Genomic DNA, 20,991 nt, shown 5'->3' with positions numbered 1-20,991 from the left:
CATTCTCCCCGAGGCAAGTAGGGTGAAGTGCCTTGCCCAAGGACACAACGTCATTTTGGCACAGCCGGGAATCGAACTGGCAACCTTCAAATTACTAGCCCGATTCCCTCACCGCTCAGCCATCTGACTCCCTAAAGTTAGCAGAAAGAACCTTTCTCTGTCATGTAGCTGCTCACACTAAACACTCCTTCAGTACTGTTCTATTACATTATCTGCAACTCTAACGAAAAGACTTTGGTAACAACTGTTGTGTTGTATTAGAGATGTGAAGGGATACTTGTGTGCAGGTTTGTTCTGGTACCAAAGCCTCCCAGAAACATCTAGAAGAAAGTGCTTCTGAGAGACTACACCGTAAATCTAGGAGAGTTTAAGAATCTGACTTTCAAGCCTTAGAGGACACACACACACACATGACTAACCACTGTGTTCACTTTTAATTTCAGAATGTGAGTGTGTGAGGCTAGGCCTAGGCAGTCAGACAGGCAGTCAGACAGGCAGTCAGGCAGGCAGTCAGGCAGGCAGTCAGGCAGGGCAGGCAGGCAGGCAGGCAGTCAGGCAGGCAGTCAGGCAGGCAGGCAGGCAGGCAGGCAGTCAGGCAGTCAGGCAGTGTAGTGCTGTTTGAATTTATGACCCCTGAAATGGAGTTCAGTAAACCTCCGTCAGGCTAAAGTAAACACACTATGTTTTTACTATGTCCCTCAGAGAAACACCCACACACACTCAACCTCAGTCACACACACACACACACACAGAAGGTAAGAAGTTCCCCGAGTGTGCAGGGGGGCCCTCCGAGTCATAATAAATCATGAGTGTGTGTGAAGTGTTTTACAGTTCTCTGCCCTGGGGGAGTGTGTGTGTGAGGCAAGGTGTGTGTGAGTGAGGCAAGGTGTGTGTGAGTGAGGCAAGGTGTGTGTGAGTGAGGCAAGGTGTGTGTGAGTGAGGCAAGGTGTGTGTGAGTGAGGCAAGGTGTGTGTGAGTGAGGCAAGGTGTGTGTGAGTGAGGCAAGGTGTGTGTGAGTGAGGCAAGGTGTGTGTGAGTGAGGCAAGGTGTGTGTGAGTGAGGCAAGGTGTGTGTGAGTGAGGCAAGGTGTGTGTGAGTGAGGCAAGGTGTGTGTGAGTGAGGCAAGGTGTGTGTGAGTGAGGCAAGGTGTGTGTGAGTGAGGCAAGGTGTGTGTGAGTGAGGCAAGGTGTGTGTGAGTGAGGCAAGGTGTGTGTGAGTGAGGCAAGGTGTGTGTGAGTGAGGCAAGGTGTGTGTGAGTGAGGCAAGGTGTGTGTGAGTGAGGCAAGGTGTGTGTGAGTGAGGCAAGGTGTGTGTGAGTGAGGCAAGGTGTGTGTGAGTGAGGCAAGGTGTGTGTGAGTGAGGCAAGGTGTGTGTGAGTGAGGCAAGGTGTGTGTGAGTGAGGCAAGGTGTGTGTGAGTGAGGCAAGGTGTGTGTGTGAAAAAGAGAGAGAGAGGCTAAATGTGTGTGTGCACGTCTGCGACTAAGTGTGTGTGTGCGAGAGAAAGAGAGGTTATGTTTGCGTGCTTGTGTGTGAGGTAGAAGTGTGAGTGTGTGTGTGTGGGAGAATGTTTTTGTGTGTGTGTCTTGGGAGCTGGACCTGTCAGTCAGGCCGCCCTAACGGTCGTTTCCGTGACGACGCAGCGGCGAGGGAGAGACGTCTGTGGGCTCTGGAGGACGTGTTCTCAGTGGAGGGTTAGAAGTTAGTACGTTCTAGAAGCAAACTACTGGAATTACCATTAGTGGAGCTTTGAAAGCAAGTATATTCGAAGAGGAGACTTCCTGAAATGGGTGGAAGGTTTCAAGCTTACACTGGGCACTGCAGCATGAACCCTTGGACCAAGTAGAGCCAGGAACAGAGAGACAGAGAGAGAGGGACAGAGAGAGAGACAGAGAGACAGAGAGACAGAGATTGACAGAGAGATCGAGAGAGAAACTAAAAGAGAAAAAATAAATGGCAAGAAAAACAGAACTAGTTGGGTAAAAAAAGGAGGAGGAGGGAGAGAAAAGGGCCAAATGAACAAGGGAAGGTTTACTTTGGAGAAAGAGGAGAGACAGCTGAGGATTTAGTGATGGAGGGATGGAGGGATGGAGGGATGGAGGGAGGGATGGAGGGATGGAGGGGTGGATGGAGGGAGGACGGGAACAGCCACACTAGCTTTGATGTGGCCGGTGGAGGCAGAGGGCCGAGGATGAGGCAGGGTTATGAAAGCACACGGGTGAACAAGGGTTCAGACACAAGACAAACCTAGACTGGGACAGGAAACTCCAGGATTAACACACACAGCAGTTTATCTTCAACCAACATGCCAAATACCAAACTGATTCATATATCTTCTAAGACAGTGTTTTTGGACAACTATCTGTGAGAGAAGTTAACTTTGCAAATACATCCAACCGCAAACAGCAGTCCCCCCGTCACAGTTAGACTTGGTACGACCCTGCCAATGTCCTCAGTAGCCACAAACAACAAAGGACCGGTTCAAACCCAGACAAACAGGGGGATCATTTCCTTAACCACATCCTAGTCAGGTTTTCTTAAACTGACGGCTAGAGATGGAGGGGAACAGAGAAAGAGAAGAGGAGGTCACGACAGAAAGATAGGCAGGCAGGGGAAACCCAAGAGAACAGGGAAACTGAATCTGAGAGAGGTGACACATGGTAACGTCTACAGGTCAGGAGCCTCCGCGAGGCAGCGTGACCTCTGACCTGTGAGCGACCAGGGGCAGAACCAGCTGGACTAACACTTCCGGAGGGCTACTAATCAACCTGCATCAACACACTCAACGGCGGGGGGGCTCGCTGTGAAATGTAATTCTTACTCTGAATAGGATTAGACTACAGGGCAAAGTGCCCATTCTGTTTGGGTCAAACAAAGCTACAAATCTGCTTAATCCTTGTTTATCTACACAGAACACACACAGACACACACACAGAATACTCTCTCTACAAGAAAACACACTCTCACATGTTTGTATAAGTACATGTAGACACACACAGAAACACTGACACCCTTCTCTCTCTCTCTCTTACACACAAACAACACACACACACACACACACACACACACACACACGCTCCCAAAGCAGCTACAGTTGGATCGTATTTGGGTTGCCAGGTCAGCATAATCCCAACCCCCCTGCAGTGGATCCGATGACTTCACTCTGGACCCAGAGGGGTCGATGCCCGGTCAATAGGACGGGTCCGGTCCGTAAAAGTGGAACGCTGAGCTGTGATTGGACCGTGTGGTGCGGGACTGTGGGCCTAAGCCCCAGAGTTGGAACACTTCCTGGAGTCACACACACACACACACACACGATTCTGAAAAACAGAGCTTTCTGGGATTACACATAGTGGTGTACACACACACACACACTCTCTCTCTCTCTCTCTCTCTGCCAGCACACACACACTCTCTACAAGCACAGACATACAAACACACTCTTTCACTCAGGAACTCACACATCCATGTACACACACAGCAGCACTCTCTCCCTGACCCCGAGGTCAAGACCTTCACTAGGCTCACAGTCAGCACTGAGGAAACAGAGAGGTGAACTCTGAACTCTCCTCTTCTGTCACTTCCTGCTCCACCCCCAGTGATGTCATCCGGGCCCGCAGTGATGTCACCAAGGCCCCAGAAAGACGTCATCCCGTCAACTCTCCTTCCAGAAGCTTCCCCTTCTCTCGGAGGAAGCTGGGGCCTTGTTAAGCCAGGAACACAAACACGACAGCAGCATTGTGAGCCTCCAGACACTAATTGGGTTGAAAACAATGAGCTTCTTTGTGATTGCATGTTAGGGTACTTCCTGAAAGCAGTGTTGGCTGGAACTGCAGGGGCTTCTGGGAACTGCGGGACACGATAAGACTAGTCCCGTCTCTCTCCTCTCTGCTTTCATCACCCTTTCCTCCCCCTCTCTGTCTTTTCTCTCACTCAAATCTTCCATCTTATCTTTCCTGTTCTCTCCATCCCTCTCTTCTTCCCCTCCTCTCTCTCTCTCTCTCTCTCTCTCTCTCTCTTCATTAGCTACGGCTGACTTAGTCCTCAAGACTGACAGCAACCAGACATCACACACACACACCTCTCAGTGTCTGAAGGACACTGCACAGTATGTTCACCCAGCTGGTAATCAGTCCATCGCTAACTACAAGTGTTTATCAAACCCGGGTCATCACCCATTAGAGCACAAGCACCCCTCAGAGGTCAGAGGTCAGAGCTGTGCTTGTCTCTGGCAGAGCTACCACACTGCAGGAGGGCGTCTCCGAACCACCTCTGCTACACGCCCCCCTGCTGCACCACAGAGGGGGGTTCTCACGCTGAGCGCTGCCTCACGTCACCTCCTCCTGCTGCCTCACGTCACCTCCTCCTGCTGCCTCACGTCACCTCCTCCTGCTGCCTCACGTCACCTCCTCCTGCTGCCTCACGTCACCTCCTCCCGCTGCCTGGGTCAGTCATCTGGGTGCGGTGTGTGTGTGTGTCCGTCTGTGAGTGTGCCTTGACGTGTTAGTGTGATCGTCTGTGTGTGTATGTGTGTGTGTGTGTGTGTATCTTAGTGTGTAAAAGTGCCTGTGTGCGTGTTCACATGTCTCTCTGTGTGTGTGTGTGTGTGTGTTCTCCACCAGTGTATCCTCTGCAAACAGCTGTCTACAGGCTGGGAGGGGAGAGGAGGCAGGGAGAGGAGGCAGGGAGAGAGGAGGCAGGGAGAGTGGAGGCAGGGAGAGCGGAGGCAGGGAGAGCGGAGGCAGGGAGAGGGGAGGCAGGGAGAAGGGAGGGAGAGAGGATGCAGGGAGAGCAGAGGCAGGGAGAGGGGGAGAGAAGGATGGAGGGAGGATGGTAGAAGGTTATGTTGTTGACCCAGCTGGGACCAGTTGACAGGTTCAATTCACACGCAGTCTCAGGAATGTTAACAGATCCCCCCCCCCCCCCACACACACACACACACACACACAACACTCCTCGGTGACACACACATGGTCTAATGACTGGCTCTGATTAGAGGGCTGGCTCTAATGGCAGCCCTAATGGCCAGTTAACAGCGTGGTGTTGAACCCGGGTCCTGGGCTATCCGGATGCTTTCCAGAGCCAGAATGTCTCCCATTAGACCAAGAAGTCAAACCAGTGGGCTCAGACTTCAAACTCCAGTCATGGAAGAAGTTGTAGTTTACAGCTGGAGGTTGTCACCGAATCACCTCAGCTACGGTCTGATGGCTGTTTGAAGCAGCGACAGCATCTGTCACTAGACCACAACAGCTTGGAGTTCCAGGCAGCCTGTCTGCAGAGAGCAGCGGCAAGGAACACAAACAATCTATTGTTTTCTTCTGGATGGAGGATAGAGACCAGGCATGCATGTCTGGGAGAGAGAGGGAGAGGCAGAGAGAGAGAGAGAGAGAGAGAGAGAGAGAGAGAGAGAGAGAGAGAGAGGGAGAGGGAGAGAGAGGCAGAGAGAGAGAGAGAGAGAGAGAGAGAGAGAGAGAGAGAGAGCATGTGACTGTGTGGGGTCAGCGTGGGTGTGGTCACATCAGGTGACAGAGGGAGGAGGAGATAGTTAAGAAGGGAGAAACGGGGTGAGGGAGGGGAGAGAGAGGGTGAGGAAGGGAGGGACAGGAAGAGAGAATGAGGGGGTGACAGGAAGTGGAAGAGAGAGGAAGAGAGAGAAGAAGAGAGAGGAAGAGAGACATTAAGAGAGACAGAGGTAGGGAGAGAGGGGAGAAGTCACTCACAACCCTATTTCACTTTTCTTTCATTCCAGCTATCATGCTCTCTCCCGCTCTCTCTCTCCCGCTCTCTCCCGCTCTCTCACTTTTTAAAGCAACTTGCATAGTAGCTCTCAAACTTTCATCTCCTTGAAGTCATCTGTTTGAAGTCATCTTAAAGGATAGAAAGAGAGAGCGCGAGAGAGAGAGATGGTGAAAGAGAGAGAAAGAGAGAGAGCGAGCAAGATGGTGAAAGAGTGGAGGGAGAAACAGAGATGAAGGTGAGAGAGGTGTGTAGAGTTCAGCTGACCAGTGCCAGATTCTCACGCCCTGTCACTCCTCCTCTCTCTCCTCTGGTCTGTCTCTCCTCTAGTCTGTCTCTCCTCTAGTCTGTCTCTCCTCTAGTCTGTCTCTCCTCTAGTCTGTCTCTCCACTGGTCTCTCTCTCCTCTGGCCTCTCTCTCCTCTGGTCTCTCTCTCCTCTGGTCTCTCTCTCCTCTGGTCTGTCTCTCCTCTGGTCTCTCCTCTGGTCTCTCTTTCCACTGGTCTGTCTCTCCTCTGGCCTCTCTCTCCTCTGGTCTCTCTCTCCACTGGTCTCTCTCTCCACTGGTCTCTCTCTCCTCTGGTCTCTCTCTCCTCTGGTCTCTCTCTCCTCTGGTCTCTCTCTCCTCTGGTCTCTCTCCCCTCTGGTCTCTCCTCTGGTCTCTCTTTCCACTGGTCTGTCTCTCCTCTGGCCTCTCTCTCCTCTGGTCTCTCTCTCCTCTGGTCTCTCTCTCCACTGGTCTCTCTATCCTCTGGTCTCTCTATCCTCTGGTCTCTCTCTCCTCTGGCCTCTCTCTCCTCTGGCCTCTCTCTCCTCTGGCCTCTCTCTCCTCTGGTCTCTCTCCTCCTTCTCCAGTCAAGATGTGTTCTCTGGTCAGCTACTCTAGATGACTACTTCCTGTGAGTCACTTGTGAGAGCTACCTGAACAACGATGTGAAACCTGAACCTTAATGTCATATAGGTTCAGGCTTCACCTGGGTGTTGCTTTGAATAACCATAGATGATCAACCCCTGATTGAAGCATTCCTACGCAAGTCTGTCTGTAGTGGAGACAGTTTCATCAAGCTGGAGGTGAGCCTCTCTCTGATTGGCTGAGAGGAACGGCGTTTCAGGAAGAGCTGGAGGGTAGACATTCCACCAGCATGACATCACCAAACTATTCTTCCTTTCTCCATAGTCAGTGTGTGTGTGTTTATGTCACGCCTCTCCTCAGACAATGGTTGGCACGGTTACAGCAGGAGGGATGAAGGAAATGTAGCTGTGAAAACTAGAGCTGAGAGAGAGAGAGAGAGCGAGACAGAGACAGACAGAAAGAGAGAGACTCAGACTTCATCTTGGTTGTAACTCTGAACCACCTCCACCACATGCCCCAGTTATGATCCTGGCAGTCACAGAGCCGGAGTCATTGCTGGTCCCCAAGTGACCTGGTGCCTGGTGGAACACCACTAGGCTGGGAATAGCATTGTTCCCCTACAACACACACACACACGCACACACACACACACACACACGCACACACACACACACACACACACACACACACACACACACTCCATCTCCTCTCCACCACAAACACACATCTGTGCTTGGAACACACACCATAGGCTGGTCTACAGAGAGGGAATGTCACACTCTTTCTCCAGGACTTTAACCCTCGCCCTTCAATACCCCCCCCCCCCCCCCCCCCACACACACACACACACACACACACACACTACACAAACCCCATCCTTCCCCATCCCCCAACACACAGCCCCCTGCCCGGAACCGCCCCCCAACCCCATATTTGTGGAACTCTCCCTTCTGCTCAGATACCCCCCTGTGTGTGTGTGTGTTGTGTTGTGTGTCTGTGGTATCATGGGTATAATGATGAGGAGAAGGAGAGGTGGAGGAAGAGAGGGAGTTGGAGGAACAGGGGGGGGAGGAGGAGGAAAGGGAGGAGAGAGGCAAGGAGACTAGCAGTTTGAGGATCTCATAAAAGCACTGTTGTGTGAGTGAGGGTGCAAGACAAGTGGCTGAGCAGAACAAACAGAGAGCTGTGTTTGTCTAACCCCTGAGAGGCCGAGAGGAAGCGGAACATTCTGGAGCTCCGGAGCAGGTACACAAGAGCGATACGTTACATCATGAGAGCCAGAACTATGCAGGCTGTTTCATTTCATCATCACCTCCATAGTCCATGAGGAGAGGAGGGAGAAGAGGGTGGAGGTGCCAGAGAGAGAGAGAGAGAGAGGGAGAGGGAGAGAGAGGGAGAGAGAAAGTGTGAGAAGGGGAGAGAGTGATTGGGTGGACTCAATTTAAACACAAACTCATGAATAAAACAAGGGTGATAAACTGTTGGCTGACTGGTGGGCAAGCGGGTAATAGACAATCACAGTGGGGGGGTGAGATGCATGCAGCTGCTCTCACACACACACACACACACGCACACACACGCACACGCCATCTAATCCCGTGTCAGAGGTCCTCTGTAACGGCCCTCCCTTTCACTACAGGGTCGACAGCTTTATGAGGGCCCTTGATGGCACATTGATGGGCCTCCATGACAACAGCCCTCCTTACAGACCATAATAATGGCAAGACAGGCACACTTACACATAAACATCACAGATGGTCATGTAACACACCCGCCGTGTGTCTGGGTCTCATCTCTGTGTGTGTGTGTGTGTGTGTGTGTGTGTGTGTGTGAGAGAGAGAGACCCTAGTCTCTGTTCTCTGCCTAATCTCTGATCTGTGTGTGTGTGTGAGAGAGAGAGCCTTCGCTCTGTGCTCTGTGCCTAATCTCTGATGTCTGTTTCTGTGTGAGTAAGTGCAGACTTCAGACGATGTAAAAACACAATGAGCTGTTAAATTTCAGCATTTAAAAAAAAAACGTTTTAATCGCTCTCGTATTTTTAATACAACTTTTAAAGGGCTGAACTCAGCAAATCCCATTGAGGTAAAGACTGCGAGTCGTGCCAGTTTATCTAAAGCCACAACATTGCCTTTTATATGGATTTAGACAACAACAATAAACCGACTCACACACATGTACCAGTACAGACAGTGAGAGCTTTCACCTCACCAGGGGGCGGGGGGGGGGGGAGGAGTCTGTGACAAACAAAGAGACAGACATTAGGGGCGGGGGGATTGGTGCTATCTGATGTCTAGCTACAGGGTTTAATAGAAGAGGAATTATATGGGATTAGCTGTAAGATTGAATCTGAGCTATATTATCACAGTCACACTTAACCTTCGTTTCTACAGGACCGTCTAGAAACCTTCGCTTTCTAGACACGTCTAACCACCAGGACTCATCAGGCCTGAATGACTTAGGACAGCTCCCCCCCCCCCTCCCCTCCCCCTCCTCCTCCTCCTCCCCCCACCCTCCCTCCCTCCCCCCTCCCCTCCCCCTCCTCCCCTGCTCCCCTCTCTAGATTGCTAGGCTGATAGACCCTTCTCTCTTCTTTTGCCTGCTATCCCATAATTCCCTGTAATCTGGATCACCACCATCTGGGTCCTGCTACGATTTAGGAATGAGGGAGGAGAGGAGGAGAGGAGAGGATGAGAGCATGAGTAGAAAGTGAGGAATGAGGGTGAGGACAAGGTGAGAGACCATGAGGGTAGGGCCCAACAGATGCCTGATGAATGGTTGTGTGTGTTTGTGTGTGTGTGTGTTATCCTGATGGTGTTGGAAGGTGAGTAGATTGCTGCTTCCCACCCCAGTAATGAGATGGTGCAGCAAACAACAATAGCAGATCCTCCTGCTGTTAACATATAAGGTGATAGAGAGGCGGAGACTGGACAATAGGAGTGTGTGTGTGTGTGTGTGTGTGTGTGTGTGTGTGTGTGTGTGTGTGTGTGTGTGTGTGTGTCTGTGTGTCTGTGTGTGTGTGTGTGTGTGTGTGTGTGTGTGTGTGTGTGTGTGTGTGTGTGTGTGTGTGTGTGTGTGTGTGTCTGTGTGTGTGTGTGTGTCTGTGTGTGTGTGTGTGTGTGTGTGTGTGTGTGTGTGTGTGTGTGTGTGTGTGTGTGTGTGTGTGTGTGTGTGTGTGTGTGTGTGTGTGTGTGTGTGTGTGTGTGTGTCTGTGTGTCTGTGTGTGTGTGTGTGTGTGTGTGTGTGTGTGTGTGTGTGTGTGTGTGTGTGTGTGTGTGTGTGTGTGTGTGTGTGTGTGTGTGTGTGTGTGTGTGTGTGTGTGTGTGTGTGTGTCTAACAGCCACTTGGACATTTCTTCTCTTGTTATACAACATGAGAGGTTTTAGCCAACCACTATGCTGTAATTACACCCTTCTTCGGTTGACAGTCTTCAGGGCAACCTACACACAGACAGAACCATCCCCACGGTGACCCTTTCCACAGAACCGTCCCCACGGTAATCCTCCTCACAGATAACTGTAACCACGGTGAGTGACCCTCCTCACAGAACCTCACCATGGCTGAACGGCAGGTTGAAGGAGAATAGAGAGACTGCAGCTGGGGGGGGGAGCAGGGATAGATTAATCCGAGATAGATTTCCCTTTAAGCTTAATCTGAGGGGGTTAGTGTCTCCTGCAGTCAGGGAAGGTATTCCCCTCAGGCTCACTAACCCCCACCCCTCCCAGTCGCCCACCCCTCCACAACCATCCAACGAACAATCACACCCAATCCCTCATCACCAGGATCAGTACCCCAGTCAGAGGGCTGTGGGGATCAACACTCAGCTCGCAGAGGAAGGTATTTGTTACATGATCCACTGGAAGAACTGCCACACAGGGAAAAGAAGCACTGAGTGGAGTTTGAACATGCCTACATTCAGACAGAGAGGGAAAGACCTAGCCTGGCTCTGCTCTCCTACGTACTTCCGATCAACTTTGATTTTGCTTCTGTACTAGGTCTGGGATTTCGGTATATATCAGTTTTTGGAAACAACATTTTTGTAGGTCCAATCAGCGAACAGAGGAGTGGCTGAGAACGATGACGTTGATGTCGTTCGCTAGTTTGAGTTGTAGTTCAGTAATGGCGGCGGAGTCGCTGCCGAATATCCAAAAAGTTAAAGCCGGAGCTAGAACGGTCTTTGCTAAGTTTTGTTGGTGGCCATGATGTTGTGGCCCTCCTCCCCACGGGGTTCGGGAAAAGTTTGATTGAAGTTTTGATTGTAGTTCTGTTACAGTAGTGGTGAAGGAGTTGGCTAAGGCGAACGCTAGCGATTGGTTATGGCAGATCAGAGTGGCTCTGGGCAGATCCAATAGTTTTAAACTTCATCAGAGTACCCGCTTTCAAGAAAGTTAAGGCTTGTCAATGGAGCGATCCCAGACCCTCTGTACAAATGAAATGTACGAGGGTCTGGTTAGGACCTGGGCTAGGAAAGATCTAGGACATCTAGGGAGTCAGGTGGCTGAGCGGTGAGGGAATCGGGCTAGTAATCCGAAGGTTGCCAGTTCGATTCCCGGTCATGCCAACTGACGTTGTGTTCTCGGGGCAAGGCACTTCACCCTACTTGCCTCGGGGGGGAATGTCCCTGTACTTACTGTAAGTCGCTCTGGATAAGAGCGTCTGCTAAATGACTAAATGTAAATCTAGAGAATAGTCTGTCAGGGTGGGGGACTCCAGTTTAGCTCACTACTGGACGACCAGAATCATGTCTGTCAGTAGAACTACAGGCTACATCACATGAGTCCATCTAAGGATCCCTGGAAATGATGTTTAGGAGCACTTGATTCGTAAACGCTTTAGTGGTTATGACAGGTGAGGCATCGGCAGAGCGCTCCCACACTGGCAGCCTGAAGCGGCCTAGGGCTCGTTAGAGAAGCTACCAGAACAATGCCCTGCTTGGCCTCAATGATTAACCTACACACACACACTAGCACATAAACCACACACACACACACCCTAATACCCCCTTTATTTTTAAAGATCTGTGGTAGGTTTTAGAACCCTGAGGATTTTAAGCCATTTGACTTCAGATCAGGAAGTCATGGGTTCAAACTCCCCGCCGTACGTTGGTAGGGTTAAAGCTGCTGAATGAATGGACGATAACATCAGCATGGGGGGGGAACAGATAGGACACTCACTGTTTCTGCTGGCCTTTAGCTTGGCCAGGATCTTCTGAGTGGCGGTCAGGTCTCCAGTCTTCACCGCCTGGAGAAGGTCCTGCTCCTTTCCCATCATGCAACGCTGCCAGATTCTCAAGCCGTCCGTCAGTCCGTAGCGAGTTGAGCCTCTTCCTCCTCCTCCTCCCCCCCTCACATGGACATAGCGTCTCCCAGTGACACAGTCTTGTATGGAAAACACACACTCTCACTCAGTCTCACTCTCACTCTCCCACTCACTCACTCTCTCACACAATCTCTAGGTGAGGGGGACGGACAGGTGAAGAGGCGACCGACCAATCAGAAGTCAGAATCAACAGACGATGGCTGCGCTCTACGTCTCCAATTGGCCATCTGAGCTCTTAGTCCCGGTCGAGCGGATGGCAGACTGGCAACCAGAAGCCCCTTAGAGACGGGGAGGAACTCCTCTGACACTTAATTTCCTGTTGAGCTTTTTTCCTCCCTTGTCTGTAGTTGAGATGTTTCAGATGCTGTCTGTCTCCAAAGGGTCTGTCTGTCTGGGGGGAGGGGGGGTGACAAATCTGGGTCCTGGTGGGGCCAGGCGGGGGGGCCTGGAAGGGTCTGTCTGTCTGGGGGGAGGGGGGGTGACAAATCTGGGTCCTGGTGGGGCCAGGCGGGGGGGCCTGGAAGGGTCTGTGGTCAGGAACGGATCTGTCTGAACCACACGACCAGAACCTGAGAACAGAACAGAAAGACAAAGACAGCGTGGTTAGATGGCGGAGGTCCGCAGCACAGGGCTGTAAACAGGCCTGCAGACCTTCACAAGTTCACATTGATACATTCCACACCGTCCAAGCTCAAAGCCCTGACTTGTGTTTGTTTAGGCAGTTTACCAAGACGGCAGAGCAGCGTGTGAAAGACAGAATCTGGCAATACGGCTGTCCTCCTCAGCCACCACTTTACTGCTGGGGGTTTATGTCCTGTCCCTCTCTCTCAAGGAAGTCACTCAAGTGTTGCCTGTTCCTGCCAGGAAGATACTGCAGGGAGGGAGGTACATCCTGAACTTTGCCTCTAACTTGGCCTTACACACGCACACACACACACACAATCATCATCATCAACCCCTTCCTAGTCCTTCACAGATATCGCCCAAGAAAGACCCAAACATTAGCATGGTAGGCCTTTATAGTGTTTGATGAGGATAATTTATGAGGTATTACGGATGAACGCTTACGTTAATCACTGTTAATGCTGGAATCGTGACTCGCCTATGGCCTTGAACGATGGTGCCTGCATTGACCGGTTTTCCCTAGTCTTTCCAACGCGTGAGATGGGCTGGTGTTTGGCCGAGCTACAGCCATATCGCCCAGGGCTCTGCACATCGGTTTAGATTTTCCTACGCAGGCTTGACCAAGTAACACATCTCAATCGCAAGGGCTACTTAAACTCTTCCAGCTCAATGGTCACAAGAACACAGAATAGCACAGCGCTGGAAAACCAAGCAGTGGTGAGAGTTGTTTTAAGGGAGTTACTTCGACTCCGTGTCTGGGTGAGATGAGAGTAAAACTCCAGAGGATTTGTACAAAGTTGTCAACTTCAGTGAAATGGACGGCGGATTTATTAAACAGATGAGCAGTTCATGTAGCAATAACATGAACCCCATGGCCGAAGAAACCGCTGTTGCTGTGTAAATATTAACAGTGTTTTGGGAGGGCTGGCCGTTGACAACAAACAAGAAGTGGGACGGTGTGTCTGACTGTCTTGTAGCTCTTGTTCACTGTGTTTTTTTGTTGTTGTGTGGGCCCAACTTGTTATATTACATAACGTGGCAGTGTAACCACACCGCACACACCGAGCACTGGGCGTAAGCCAAGCTGTCATACCCTATAGTGATCTTGTGCTCATCGAGGGCTGTAGTAGCCTTCATGCTCTGCATAGTTGGCGAGAATAGTTGTACATAATCTCACAACTGGATTTGATGATGAGAAAAGACCAAACTGGCATGCATCTGTAATCATAAATATCCAGTGATAAATAAAAACGTAGGCTCCATGCTACTTATTTTGCTGACGTGTAGTGGGTTAAGTGCACGTAATATCTACATTCATAACTTGCATAAAACCAAAAGGGATTAAAACATTTAAATAATAATTAAACAACCCTAAAATACAGCAGATCAACAAGAATTGCTGTTGGACGGATAACTTTTCACACGGGGTGTGTGAGCCGGTCATCAGTAGAGCTGTTGGCCAGCCGGGGGGCACTTTCCACGGATTGTCTGAAGTGTTTGGCTGCTTGTGGGAAATACTCGTTGCCCTAGTATGAGGCTAACCACAGCTAGCTAGCCTAACGGACTATCTTGCTAGCATGAGCGACCTTCGGACTGAACTTGCTAGTTCAAGCCTTTCCGCGCTAGAGTGCGAGCAAATCAACTACCTGATCGCAGTTACTATGATTTCATTAGAATAGGTCTTACCTTTAACTGTGTTTCAGCATTTTTCGGCGAAACTTTAAGAGTTGTGAAGAGGCAATACTCTAGAAGTCCAAGTAAATAGTCGCGTTGATTGGAGTCCAATCACCAAGTCAAGGAAAGTCGATCCCGAAGATCTTCTTTTTGGGCACTTGCTCAGACTACACTTACAGATACATCAACAATGTCTGAATACTTTCGAGGTGAGAAGTATTCTTGAACGGCGTTTATTCTACTTCTTCGCGGTGAACACCACCCCGTATCTCACGACCACTCTTTTTCGCTGGATCCCTGCTTCCAGTGTTCGTCCCTCCTACCGCGCACTCGTTTTCTCCCCCTCCTCCTCATCCCCAAAACAAGCTGTCGTCCCGTGTCATGTGGTAAACTTTATTTGCTATATAAAAAAAATCCCTTCTTTTTTGTTATAAATGGAACTCAATTAAATCCGCGTAAATAGAAAATGAACTGATTTGTGGGTTTAGCCCTCCTACATGGCTAAACCTTCTCCAGTCAAATTAAAATATTAATAAACATCTTAAATACCCCATAAAATTATGAATACGGAATTACTTCCTTCTTGTATCACAGATACAAGTACACATGTGCATGTATCACATTCATCCATTCTACTTACTCTATCACACACACCACGTCAACAGTTCACAGCAGATCAAAGCTCTCAATAGCGGCTTGAAATGTGTAGAGACAGACACCGCACAAAGCGTCTGAAAGTCAACGCTCACCTATTTAAGTCTGGCTTCAATAGACCTCTGGGTACATAACGTGACAGTCACCATTGTGACCGAGCCTTAGTCAAAGCAGCGGTTCTGAATGAGTAGAAGAGGTTTAGTGTGAGAAGAAGGGTACACCTGCTTGGGGGAGAAGATAAGGGCTCTGCAGCCAGATGAAAGAGCTTCACTCCCACAAACAGACGCTTCACAACACTCAGGAACCTTCTAGGGGCTGAGGCCTTTAATGTTGGTGTGTGTGATGGAGCGTAATAACAATGGAGGGCGCACTCACACACAAACACACAGCCACTACTCTCTAGCACGCACACAGCACCACTCTCTAGCACACACACACACACACACACACACACACACACAGCACCACTCTCTAGCACACACACACACACAGCACCACTCTCTAGCACACACACAGCACCACTCTCTAGCGCACACACACACACAGCCACTACTCTCTAGCACACACACACACAGCACCACTCTCTAGCACACACACAGCACCACTCTCTAGCGCACACACACACACAGCCACTACTCTCTAGCACACACACACACACAGCACCACTCTCTAGCGCACACACACACAGCACCACTCTCTAGCACACACACACACACACACACACACACACACACACACACACACACACACACAGCACCACTCTCTAGCACATACACACACAGCACCACTCTCTAGCGCACACACACACACAGCACCACTCTCTAGCACACACACACACAGCACCACTCTCTAGCACACACACACACAGCACCAATCTTTAACACACATATATCAATGGAGAATCTAAACAGAAGGTGCTTTATATCCTGAAGGTAACAACAAATGATTCATTACTTTGTAAAAACCTGTACAAACTTAGACAGGTTTAATTTCTGTTTCACATTCCTCTTGCAGTGACAGATTATGTCACCACTAAAACATGGCAAATCAAATTATAACATTGAATGATTCCATAAAACAACTTAAAAAAGAAGAAGGCTTTCTAGAGGTATACTGGAGATAATGAGAGCATGTCTCACTTCAGCATATTCAATACAATTGTCAACTACAACTAGCAGCGGTTTGTTTTTCGAAGAATCACAACGAAACTCAATTTCCCAGCAGTCCTCACTGCTTATTGACTGTCCTCCTGTACAGGGTCATGACCTTGTGATGGTCCATGGACTCCCAAAGCCAGCTCTCCATCTGCAAGTCGTGGTTGGCAAAGAAACGCAGTGGCTTCCAGACGGCATTGTAGTAGTGTTCAGAGAAGTCTTTATAGTTTCTAGTGATGAAGCCATAGGCAGATACCTGGGAAGGAGAGAGAGAGAGGGAGAGGGAGAGGGAGAAATACAAGGGGAGGGAGGTAGAGCAAAAGGGGGAGGGGGAGAGGGAGGGAGAAAGTGGCAATCACCATGGTAACCTAACATCTGACATGCTAGTCCACATATTTAAATTTTAGGTATATGTCTATTGTATGCACCTTCCTGCCAAAGCAATTCCTTGTCTGTGCAAACTTTCATGGCGAATAAATCCCTTTCTGATTCTGATTCTAAAGTTAAACCGAGAGTCCCCCTCTTCTCTTGTCCTCTCCTGTCGCTAACAGGCAGCGCACAGCTTTTCTCTCTCACCTCACGATCGATGCGGACCAAAGTCAACAGGTTACATGAGAGAGGGCTGAGGGCAGCGGCTGGTTAATTACTCATGAGAGAAATCAATCAGACACTGCAGCATTGATGGTGGGTCGTGGACACTGGCTTCACATACGGATGGTTAGAAACGTGAGCTGTTGTGTTTGTTTATGTTGGAATGTGTATGATTGTTGATCCAAGTTAGTTAGAGGGATTGTCTTTCAGTGTGGCTGTGTGAATGTGCGTGTCTTGGAGAGCGCTGTGTGTGTGTGTGTGTGCGCACATGCATGCGTGAGCAGAGAGGGTTGCTGTGTATGTGTGTGTGTGTGCAGAGAGGGCTGCTGTGTGTGTGTGTGTGCAGAGAGGGCTGCTGTGTGTGTGTGTGTGTGTGTGTGAGCAAAGAGGGCTGCTGTGTGTGTGTGTGTGTGTGCGTACCTGATCGCACGTGTGCAGAGCAGTCATCAACATCAGAGCTCCAGTGCTGGGCATGTACAGCTGACTCTTCAGCTGGTGAGAGTCCAGAAACCTGGAGACAATTCAGACACCTGCTTACCATCACCCCACTGTCTACCTCTGGAAATAACCATCACCTGGAAGGGGGGCAGAAGAGAGATGTGTGTGGAGATAGAGAGAGCAACAGGAGGTTTTTACCTTTGGGTCACGTATGAAATAAAATCAGGATGAAGGATCTTGAACTTATCAGCTGACGGATTTGACCCAAAATACATGGGCGTCCTGTTGTGGGGACAGGCCAGAGACAACTGTGACATAAACAAGCGTCTCTAGCAAGATGTCCAGCAGCTCGTCACAATCATCTAAATACACCACCGCCACCTGGAGGTCAAGGGCTGAACTGCAGCGGCTCACCAGTTTCCACGGTCGGCCCCTGACTGCACCGTCTGGCCCTGGATGGCAGCAGCCAGCATCACGTAGTCTCTCCGGTCTGAGGGGATGAAGATGTAGCGAACTCCCTGAGCACAAGAGAGGGCAGGAACAAAAGAGGCTTGAACAGAAATAAAAAATAGAGACAGGAAACGAGAGACGAGATGCCTTGAAGCCATTCCACATGCACACACTTGCTGAGCTCAAATATCTTAGCGGCCGCCCAAACATACGTTCACTTAACTCGCTGCTGTAGACAACATCAGTGAGGCAAGAGGGTAGGGCTGAGGGCAGATGGGACTGGATGGGGATGGGGGAAGAATCTGGCTTCGTCACCATCCTAAAGGATTCATAGTTCTTTCCCATCTCACTCTAATGGAACCACAGTTCTCTCACTACCCGTTTGGAAACCAGGTTACCTCTCACCCCATTCTGAAGGAACCCCGGATATCTTTCACCACCCCTTGAAGGACCCCTAGTTTCCTCTCATCTCACCCTGAAGGAACCATTAGTTCTCTCACCTCACCCTGAGGAACCATTAGTTCTCTCACCTCACCCTGAGGAACCCTGGTGAAGCCGTAGTGTCTGTAGGATATGAGGGAGTTCTTCATGGTGTTGGTGGTGAAGCCATAGAAAGACGTGTTTGTTCCCACATCATCCTCAAACCCTTTTGTTATTGCCCCATTCATCCTGAAACACACACAGAAAAACAAATAACCAAAAATAAATAATAAACAAATCCAAATGCCATCGACCAATCCCAAAGAGAGTGCACCAGTAGTAACAGCCAGGGCTCCTCATCACAGAACCTATACAAGATAAGACATAAGATAATCCTTTATTAGTCCCACAGTGGGGACATTTGCAGTGGGGGAATTTACAAGCTCCCCTCTTCCTCTCAGCACCCCCCCCCCCCTTGTGTTTCCCTTCCCGTCTCACCTGAAGACATAGTCGTGCGCATCGATGGCCCTGCCCTGTCCGGAGCCCCGTAGGATCCCCCCGTTCCCCACCACCGCACAGCGCACACACTGGTCACCTGCCCCGCGCTGTAGCAGCTGACCACAGGACGGCTCCTTGAGCTGTGTCAGGGCGGCCCGCAGCACTAAAACAACCCACACGCCTGGGTCACTCACACAGGTCAATCACTGAGGAAGTTGTGGAGGTGCGTTTGATCTGTGTCACAGTTAGATATCAAGGGGCCGAGCAGTTGGTAGATTTTTATCGGGTGAAATTAGTCAAGTGCACTCAAGTATTGACCTAAGACTGAACAGGCAGATATGGCTGTCTTGACTTAACACGTGTTTGGTTACATTACTTTTAGCAGACGCTCTTATCCAGAGCGACTTACAGTAAGTACAGGGACATTCCCCCGAGGCAAGAAGGGTGAAGTGCCTTGCCCAAGGACACAACGTCATTTTGCACATCAGGGAATCAAACCGCCAACCTTCTGATTACTAGCCCGATTCGCTAACCGCTCAGCCACCTGACTCCTATAAGTGTCTCAGTGTTTGACTGGGCATAAGCCACCACATATAGGTTAGTTTTTTTTACCTAGTCTCACTGGTCCATCAGAAAACACACAGTAAATGTAGTGAACATCACTATCCATCTATATCCCTCTAAAATGTGTGACTGAGGGAACCCAACATTATCTCAACAATAAAGACAGGAATGTCGGTCTGTTTGTGAAGAACCAGGCAGTGTATGAAGTTTAAATTCACCAGTGTTATTGCTCACGACCAACAGGCACTGCCTTAGTTGCTGTTTTGGGTGAGGGAGATGGTTATACCTACCCCCAACTTCCAGGCCCTTCCATCCGTAAGGAGGGTCACGCTTACTCAGTCTACGCCAGGAGCTTTTCTGGAAGCTTCCGGCCCACTGGAAAACAGGGACTGAGAAGTTGAAGCGTTGTCCCAGGAAGTGTCCCTGTCGGGCAGCCTCTCTCAGGGAGCAGGTAGCCTCTTCCTGGAGGTAGAAGAGAAAACATGTTAGACAGTTAGTACAGGGCAGGCCAGTGGTTTCAGATATCACTTCCTCCTTCGCTCTCTCGCTCTCTCACACGCACACAATGGTGGTCAAGATGCCATTTTGATGATGACGACATCTAGGTACTCTCCCAAGGTACCTTCCTCCTCCTCTCTCCTCCTCCTCCCCCCTTCCTTCCTTCCTCCTCCTCTCTCCTACCTCCTCCCTAATGTTGGTTGAGAGATTCCACTGCTCCTCCTTAAAGTTCCAGATGGTATCAGTTCTTCCATCTGGACTGTGGCAGAGGACATGTTGGAAAGGTACGTCAAGATGTCAATGATGAACAGGGTATACGTGTAGAAATCCTGTTGAATGTATACAAGACAGACCTGGTCGTCTGTTATTTATTGTTTGAATTGTTCTATTGGTACTTGTGTGTTAGGCAGCTTGCAGAGATGCTGTAAAAACTTACATTCGCTTGTCGGACTGAAAATAACGTGTTTTTTTACAATGTGAAAACAATTATCTAGATCCCTGTGAGAGGCACCTGACTAAAGGCAAAGTTCAAAGTACTGTCGCTCAAGGTGGTGGTTTTGTCAAGATAGCCTTTGGCTACTTAAACTTAAATAGTTGCATGTTACCTTAAACCCACCAGGAGAAGTATGGACCGGTACGCATAGGGGCACTGTTCAGTGCTGAACGGTTTTCGTTAACAACGATAGTGCTGACTTTTTGTTAATTTTGTAAAGGGAGTGTTTAAATAATACCCGGTGAATTGAAGAGATAAGGAACTCCTAGGCACGCAGAGGTAGCACTAGGATTCAAACACAAACACTGGCAATATATAAATGAATGCGAAGTAACTCCATCTTACCTTCTTTGTGGTGTGGTGTTAAAGCCAAATTGACTGTAAATAATCGTCGTTATAGTAACGCAAAGAGCTGCGACGAGAAAAACAACTTTTTTAGTACATTTCATTTTTCCTCAGGGGGTCTTAAATAAAGTGTTAGACATGCTAGTCACGACTGTATAGACCCTCCCGCCAAACCGCTGCCCTATGCCGGATATTCACTATCGATGAATCATCGGCCAGGCTAACAGCGCTGTTTGTTTCATATGAGTCGACAATTAATCGCCTGTTTTTGAAGTTGTTGACGCCCCACCTTGTCCAGGTGCGCGGAGGCGTGCTCAAAGCATCCAGAGTGGGCACGTGCACAGGGATTGAGACTGGAAGCCATTTTTCTTACTTCAATAATTTCTTCTTCCTCCTTTTTATTTGTTATATTTGAGTCTTGACTCTTGATCCCAGAAGGCAGTTGGGCAAATTAGCCTACACATTCCTTACAGACAAGTAATTCTGACTCGCGTGCTGATCAAGGGTCTCCCTCATAGTCCAGTTACCCAGACATGTTAGTGATTATTCTCTTGAGTTGTAATAGCCTATAGTCTGTTATTTACAGCCGTTTGGGTCAAAACTTCAGAATTATTTGATGAGATTAATACAATACTATAACATAACATGAATAGTTGTTAAAGTAGAAACCGCAAGAAAAAATCACA

General features: G+C 49.4%; 1 protein-coding gene across 2 annotated transcripts; it reads right to left on the bottom strand.

Annotated features, from left to right (window-relative positions):
* Positions 1-15,769: 15,769 nt before the first annotated feature.
* On the bottom strand, positions 15,770-20,556 carry st6galnac2 (ST6 (alpha-N-acetyl-neuraminyl-2,3-beta-galactosyl-1,3)-N-acetylgalactosaminide alpha-2,6-sialyltransferase 2). 2 transcript variants are annotated; one of them, XM_067233209.1, is made up of 9 exons: positions 20,306-20,556; positions 19,651-19,726; positions 19,260-19,431; positions 18,406-18,586; positions 18,018-18,156; positions 17,452-17,555; positions 17,236-17,319; positions 17,020-17,110; positions 15,770-16,264 (listed from the first exon to the last, which is right to left on the bottom strand). In XM_067233209.1, exons 1-9 carry the CDS (start codon positions 20,407-20,409, stop codon positions 16,082-16,084), a joined length of 1,134 nt encoding a protein of 377 aa, XP_067089310.1. In that variant the 5' UTR covers positions 20,410-20,556; the 3' UTR covers positions 15,770-16,081. The 2 variants fall into 2 exon arrangements, with proteins under 2 accessions (XP_067089310.1, XP_067089311.1); XM_067233210.1 differs by having other exon boundaries at positions 18,406-18,568; positions 20,306-20,524.
* Between the last annotated feature and the right edge of the window lie 435 nt (positions 20,557-20,991).

Source organism: Osmerus mordax, chromosome 3 (assembly GCF_038355195.1).
Source record: "Osmerus mordax isolate fOsmMor3 chromosome 3, fOsmMor3.pri, whole genome shotgun sequence".
In the NCBI taxonomy this organism is placed as follows: Eukaryota; Metazoa; Chordata; class Actinopteri; order Osmeriformes; family Osmeridae; genus Osmerus; species Osmerus mordax.
The sequence above is the reverse complement of the archived record's forward strand: the minus strand, read 5'-3'. Positions and strand labels throughout refer to the sequence as shown.

What these genes read in the sequence shown, in the direction of transcription:
- st6galnac2 (XM_067233209.1), bottom strand. Translation starts at nt 20,409, where the DNA reads ATGAAATGTACTAAAAAAGTTGTTTTTCTCGTCGCAGCTCTTTGCGTT. An exon ending in GCGCACGACTATGTCTTCAG is followed by an intron (nt 18,157 to 18,405) that starts GTGAGACGGGAA and finishes TGTGTGTTTCAG; the next exon opens with GATGAATGGGGCAATAACAA. An exon ending in GGGGCCGACCGTGGAAACTG is followed by an intron (nt 17,320 to 17,451) that starts GTGAGCCGCTGC and finishes TCCCCACAACAG; the next exon opens with GACGCCCATGTATTTTGGGT.